Source organism: Glycine soja, chromosome 5, assembly GCF_004193775.1.
Source record: "Glycine soja cultivar W05 chromosome 5, ASM419377v2, whole genome shotgun sequence".
Taxonomy (NCBI): domain Eukaryota; kingdom Viridiplantae; phylum Streptophyta; class Magnoliopsida; order Fabales; family Fabaceae; genus Glycine; species Glycine soja.
Genome location: NC_041006.1, coordinates 35863941 through 35870435, shown reverse-complemented (window position 1 = coordinate 35870435; position 6495 = coordinate 35863941). Strand labels below are relative to the sequence as shown.

Sequence of the window (6495 nt, the reverse complement as noted above, 5' to 3'; positions counted from 1 at the left end):
TTTGAAAATAAGGCACACGGTTGTTTTGATAAATCAAATGATTTTGATCACTGAATAATGTCCTACTGATGTCCATTGGGAATAATATGCAGTAGTCCTTTTTAGATACCTAATATGATATCCACAAGCAGTTTATTAGATTTTAATACATGCAGTCTAAAATTAAATTTTTTTATTTCTGCTGTTGACACCAGATGGAAGTTCATGAAAATGCAAGACTTATATTTTTGAGTGAAGAATTTGAGACCACAGCTGTAGTCAAGAAGAAAGATTTGACACTGTTGTCCCCGTTGGTAATGTCAAGAAAGGCCTCAATTCTTAGTCACAGGTCTTAAAAGGCCAATAGGTGTTAAAAGTCCAAGTATCCCACCGACAATGACCTGCAGTATGAAGGAGAACATAGTCATAATAAGAACATCATCAGCGGTAAAAGAATTGACCATTACAAAGAAGATCATTCTCAACTATTCTTTTTAACCTCTATAAAAGGAGCACATACTTGGTCTCCTAGTTGTTTCTTTCAGCAAGAAATTTTTAAATATATTACTGTGGTTAATCTACTTATCCCAATTTTTAATGACTTTTATTATATCTGCTCACTTTAACTAGCACTTAGAGGTAAAGGAAAAGGTTTCTTGGAAAGACATAGGAAGAAGTGGACATAAAACATAAAATGAGGAAGAAAAAAATAATACTGTGGAAGTGGAACATGTGTACAAAGTTTAGTAATGTAAATGTAGATGAGCTTAATAGTTAATTATTAACTGAGGTCAGAGGATGCTTAGCAGGAAGTTCATACACAATTTGGTTTAAAACCTGGGAATATTCATTCATTTAAATTCAATAAGATCCACTAAAACCAAAGGAGCAAAGCTCTGTAATGCACTGCAATCATAGGCAAACAAAAAAGGCTTCCATGGCATTTTATCTCTCACATCTGTGGTGAGAAAAAAAAAAGAATATTGCATAGAAGTAAAGGAAATGACAAACAATGGCATAGGTGGAAATGTAGAAGGGCAAGCATCAAACCTCTGCTTGGGGTCCTGCTTGCAATCTTAGACCAGTAGCATCATACATCACCTGCCACCAATCTCTTTTTCAGAACTTTATTTTACATAACCAGCATTAATTTAGTTTCTGATTGTCTAAACTAGGTGCATTTTTAATTGTTTTTGGGAAATCAAATGCTTTCTTAACAGTAACATAATGTCTATTCCTACCGGTGCATATATGGAGCTAGAATAATGTCTATCACAGGTCATAGTAATTAGTAACCAAAATATTAAGTCCTTTAAGAGATTTTCACTACTGATTTATTTGAAGAACTAAAGAGGGAAGTCATACAATACAAGCAAAAACCAAGGCAGTGGCAAAAAGAGGTCCTCCAAAGCCTTCCTGCAATCCAATGGCAGCTGCAAGAGCAGTGACAGTTGCTGAATGAGATGATGGCATTCCACCAGACCCAACTAATTGCTTCAGATTCCATCTTCTTTCCTTAAACTTGCATATCTAAGAAACATCAAGACTTTTAAACCATCTGATCATCTTTTACGTATTTTTTAAAACATATTTTATACTTCAAAATGACAAGTTAACCATTTCTCTTTTGTACCATTACATCCAAACATGCCCTTTCACTCTAGTTTTCACTTTTATACATATATACATCTAGTTGAGTTTAGTTTATTAAAAAACGTCACATCTCCATGGATATCAAAGGTATATGTGGAATCTTGAGGTCTTAAACTGCACTAGCTACAACTACAACTACATGTTGGAACCATAACAATCAGATAAGGAAACAAAGGAAGAAAAGAAAGGGGAATACCAACCAAGTGGTGAAGAACTTGATGGATTGAGCAATTGCAAAAGCAAAAATGGCAGAAATGATTGGGTAATTGGAAGAGATTGATGAGGTTTTAGAATGCATGGCTGCAGCCTCAAACAAAGAAAGTTTGGCAATATTGGAATCTGTAAAGTAAAGGGATCTAGGAAGGCATAGCCTTGGAAGGAACAAAAACAGAGACTCATTTGAGAAGAAAGATGAATGAAATGATGTCTTCTCACTGGTTGGTAGGGTTGCTTCTTTTTTCTTCCAAATGCTAACAAACGGTCTTGCTTTGGCTTTCACGCATGAATAAACTTCTCTTGTTTAGAATGCTCAAGTATAATATGCCTCACTTATTTATTTATTTTAACTTTTAAAATTATTTTAAAGTTAAATTAGAAAATAAGAACTTTAAATTTAAAGTTAAAATTGTTTGGCAATTTGATTATTTTATTTTACTCTTCAAAAATTCATCTAGTAACAAGGCTATATTTGATAATTATACTTCAAAACACAATATTAAATTTAATGTTATTATTATTATTATATATATATATATATATATATATTTTATCTTCAAAGTTTTAAATTAGTTAAAAACATTTAGTACTTTATCAATATAATATATATTTTTAAACATATGAAAATAAAAATTCTTTAATTATATTCGTATTACTGTTTAATTTAATAAAATTTAATACAAATGATTAAGATAATATATTATTATTTAATATTTAAATAGATAAAAATCACATCTTATATAATTATCATAAAAATCATATAAATGATATAAAAATTATTATATTAACATTACATAAAAATTAACATAAAAATATTTGGCTATGTGTTGAAGATATTTGACATGTATATAAGAAGAAAAAAAATTAAAAACTTTCTTCAACACATGGCCATGTCAAATAACCTGAGTTTACCATCTGTTGATATTTTTTTCATACAATAAATACTCATAAAAAAGTATATAAGATTTCTTATTTCACACTCAATTTCCTTCTACTAGATCTGATCCATTCTAGAATAAAATAATATCTTTAAGGACTCTATGTTCAAGTCAAAAATTGAACCAACCTTAATTTATGAACTCAAATGACTCTATGCCAACATCTTTTGGTAAAGTAGATATCTAAGTGTAAGCAAATAATAACAACTTTAAGCCGTTGTTGGTATTGTGCTATTGGAAAAGAAAAGAAGAAAAAAACTAAATATAAGACCAGAGGGATTGCTCTTTTGGACAAGGTGACAACAAAATATCAGACAGCAAAGGATTGTAAATACTTGATTCCTCCAACCAAAAGGTGCATGCTATGCCGACGGACAATTGGAAAATGCAAATCAATGACACAAATGAGGCAGAGGTTCAATTTTCCTTTCGCTTCTGTCTCAATCTGTGATGACAGACATGTGCTGGCGCCACATTTACGGCAATAATAACATGCCACGGAACTACCCAGTTGGAGTCCAACCGCTTGATAGGGCACAAAAATTGAGCTTTTTTTTTCTGGGCCTTGGATCAATGCAGGTCTTGGACGGATTCTGTTAAAGATTGGGTGACCCCTGATCCAAATTTGTCAGATGGTAAACTCAATTCTAAACGGCTATAGTGTATCTTTTCCAACAAAATTCTTAAGCTCTTCCTTTGCTGCTTCCATCACCTCCTTAAAGTCTATATGCGTATACCTTCCCCTGCAATCCATGATTAAATGTTCAGGTTTAGCACTTTGTTCTAATGAATGATATAAAACCTGCACACCATAAAAAACAAAAATAGGAGGGGAAAATATGAAAGGAACGGTTGCTGCTCACTAGATTTTCCTCCTCTTTCTGTTTCCCAAACAAAAGCTAAGTTTTGGGACAGCAAATCATGACTAATGCTGGTCTATTGAGATATTGACGCATGTGTGTACACAATTCTAACTAAACTAAACGCACAACAGTTCTAACTCGCCCAATTTATTTCCTATTTTCGAGCAGTATTAAGGTCATAAAGTAGAAAAAAATTGAATTTCAATGTACCAGAAATGAGTTTTACTCCATGCTGTTGAAGGATAAGCTGGACTTGCAATTCCATGCATTACCCTCGCAACGGCTCTTGGTGTAAATCGAGCATGTGAATTGCTCTGCAGGAAGACCTGGTGATACCCAAAGGAACAGGTAAGATTTCAAAACTTTTTCTTCCAAAATTTTTTAAGATTATCAGAATGCTCAAATGACAGCTTACCTTTAGATCTGCCCGCAGGAAAGGACTGCACATGTAAATACCACCAATTTTAGTACAAGATAATGTAGCATATAAGTCCTAGGTTAAATTTTTGTTCTATAGTAAAGAGCTTAGCTCAAAGAAATTAGAAATAACCTGCTTTGACCGATTTTCTTGCAGAAATCAGCATTATCAACTCCAGAAAAGTAATCCAATATTTTCCTTTGCAAGCATGGTGTATGATTGGCACCACCGCAACCTTGCATATTATCACATAGATTTAATGCAAAATATGCAGCATTAAACATTGCATCCATTTTTCGTACCTACTCAAAAAATAGAACCATGAGAAAATGAATCAATCATTAATAACTTGGACATGAAATTTGACTACACAAACCCAATGGATGCAACATTTCATCTAAAACAAATGATCCAATAAGTACTAACTCAAGGTTCAGGCTTCTGATTATGAGAGGAATATGGGACAATGTCATAACAACATTACATTTCAATTTTTGAACCCCCAAAAGGAAAACAATTGAACAAAGGATACAACATTCTAGACAAACATATTTTAAAAAAATCCCAAATAAATAAATATCTCCCAAGTTTATCAGAATTTGCTTACCTTACAATTTTCAACTTCTGATAACCATCGGGTGTTATCTGCTGATAGAGATAACAGGTCTGTTGGGACTTCAATGATCCTATAACAGTAGGCCAAGTCCTTCATTTCGTAAGTTATTTCTCCCATCAACTGAGAACATTTCACAAATAATGAGGTCAGATTGTATTTATATTATTGCTTCAGTACCACACACAAGGGTAGAGAGCTATGTGCCTATGCCAAATGGGTTAGGTGTCCCAAATCAGAATCAGATTAGAAACATATTTTGAAAAAAATTATGGGCAAGATTAATCTCAATAAAAAAATGCACTACTCGGCTAAACCTTTATGCAAGCACAGACACACTATATTTCCAGATCTTAACAAAATATACAGCTTCAGTGTATTGATTAATGAACGGATCATGTATTGTGCCAAAGATTTTCAAGACAAGGAAAACTAGCAGAGTTTTTAAGATGATTACAATAATCAATACATAAATCACGTTGTAAGTATTTATGGTTAAAATATTATAAATCTAAAATATAATAACTTTGTTTTTCTTTCAATCACATTCATCAGTATGTACCATGAGTACTGTTGGCTAATTGGAGGTTTAATGCAGGGGCAAGTATCGGAAGCATTTGTCCTTTGGACTACTATTCAGAATCTAAACTTGGTAACTACATTACTGTATTCATTCCCAGTTTCATTTGAAAATTTTAAGAATGACATAGTGATATGAAGATGTTTCCCATATCAACCTTCAATCATAGCATCTGACATCTTCCCTTGAAGTGTAGAAACTCAGAAGAAAGAAGACTTGTGCACTTTTGAAACATATTTCTTAAGCACACATTCAAACTCAAGAAAAAAATATATCCCCTAGTCCAAACCTTCAGGTCGTATAACTGATTTGTTAATTCCACTGCTGTAACCCCCATGTCATTTGCCACAGTTGGAATGTCAAAAATATATTGCCCATGCTTGTTTTCAGATCTGAAAAATCACAAAACAAAGATTCAATTAAACAGAAGTATGAGTGTAAGTAGAATTAAACGGCTTTTGTATATAACTTCGCTTTATAGAAATTGAAAATTTGGAGCCAGACTCCATGTTGAGGTTTACAACATTAACATAACTCAGTTGGAAAACAGTACCATCCAGTGGAAACAGGGGAAAAGGTGAAAGGCCAAGAAATGTAATATGCTTACTATTATTACCTTTTTAGAATTACAGCTATAGCAGAAACCTTCTGAGCAAGTAATGGCGGAGGAGACTGCAATAGTGCCAAAAGTTAAAAATACAAGCAACTAAATAATTACTGAAACCATATTTAGTTTTCTAGATTTCAGTTAAAAATTAACAAATAGTAGTATAAGATTGAGATGTCCTATCTGAAAATTCAAGTTTAAATATCTAGATCTAGAGAGATGGCACTCAAATTTATCTATCTTGCGTGGCAAATTCTACATGCAAAGGTGAGTCTGGCACGCACCTTGTGAAAATTCAAAGTGCAAGTTATATTTATTTGTGGATGTAACTGCAAGTACTGTACATCACCCAACTCCAAGCGTGTCAAAAGTGTAAGCATCACCTGGCAAATTCTGTTGATTAAACAACACACATACCAATTGGCCGAAAAAATACAACATTACATGCCACACTTTTTAAAATGTCAAACACCAATCACCAACGAACATTACCAAAAGACAATACCACCATAGGCAACCTTTAAAACACCAGACCACTTATCCTAATTCATTCACATTCAAAATTTCCAATGATAATATAAATAAAATAGTTTCTTAGGACAATGTTAACGGTCACAAGTAGTAAAGT

General features: G+C 32.8%; 2 protein-coding genes across 2 annotated transcripts; both read right to left on the bottom strand.

The window, feature by feature from the left end:
* On the bottom strand, nt 1-2137 carry LOC114412809 (uncharacterized membrane protein YuiD-like). Its single transcript, XM_028376859.1, has 4 exons — nt 1829-2137; nt 1345-1509; nt 1030-1080; nt 1-380 (listed from the first exon to the last, which is right to left on the bottom strand). The coding sequence occupies exons 1-4, from the start codon at nt 1928-1930 to the stop codon at nt 312-314; spliced, it is 387 nt and encodes a 128-aa protein (XP_028232660.1). The 5' UTR covers nt 1931-2137; the 3' UTR covers nt 1-311.
* Nucleotides 2138-2832: 695 nt separating this feature from the next.
* LOC114412808 (ATP-dependent DNA helicase Q-like 5) lies at nt 2833-6213 on the bottom strand. The gene is made up of 7 exons (XM_028376858.1): nt 5877-6213; nt 5550-5652; nt 4675-4803; nt 4200-4369; nt 4065-4089; nt 3860-3975; nt 2833-3529 (listed from the first exon to the last, which is right to left on the bottom strand). The coding sequence occupies exons 2-7, from the start codon at nt 5595-5597 to the stop codon at nt 3442-3444; spliced, it is 576 nt and encodes a 191-aa protein (XP_028232659.1). The 5' UTR covers nt 5598-5652; nt 5877-6213; the 3' UTR covers nt 2833-3441.
* Nucleotides 6214-6495: the final 282 nt, after the last annotated feature.

Coding starts and splice junctions, on each gene's coding strand:
- LOC114412808 (XM_028376858.1), bottom strand. CDS start 5,597: ATGGGGGTTACAGCAGTGGAATTAACAAATCAGTTATACGACCTGAAG. Junction 4,370..4,674: donor CAGAAGTTGAAAATTGTAAG/GTAAGCAAATTC, acceptor TTTTTTGAGTAG/GTACGAAAAATGGATGCAAT. Junction 4,090..4,199: donor AAGAAAATCGGTCAAAGCAG/GTTATTTCTAAT, acceptor TTACATGTGCAG/TCCTTTCCTGCGGGCAGATC.
- LOC114412809 (XM_028376859.1), bottom strand. CDS start 1,930: ATGCATTCTAAAACCTCATCAATCTCTTCCAATTACCCAATCATTTCT. Junction 1,081..1,344: donor CCTTGGTTTTTGCTTGTATT/GTATGACTTCCC, acceptor GATTGGTGGCAG/GTGATGTATGATGCTACTGG. Junction 381..1,029: donor AAGCAGGACCCCAAGCAGAG/GTTTGATGCTTG, acceptor TTCATACTGCAG/GTCATTGTCGGTGGGATACT.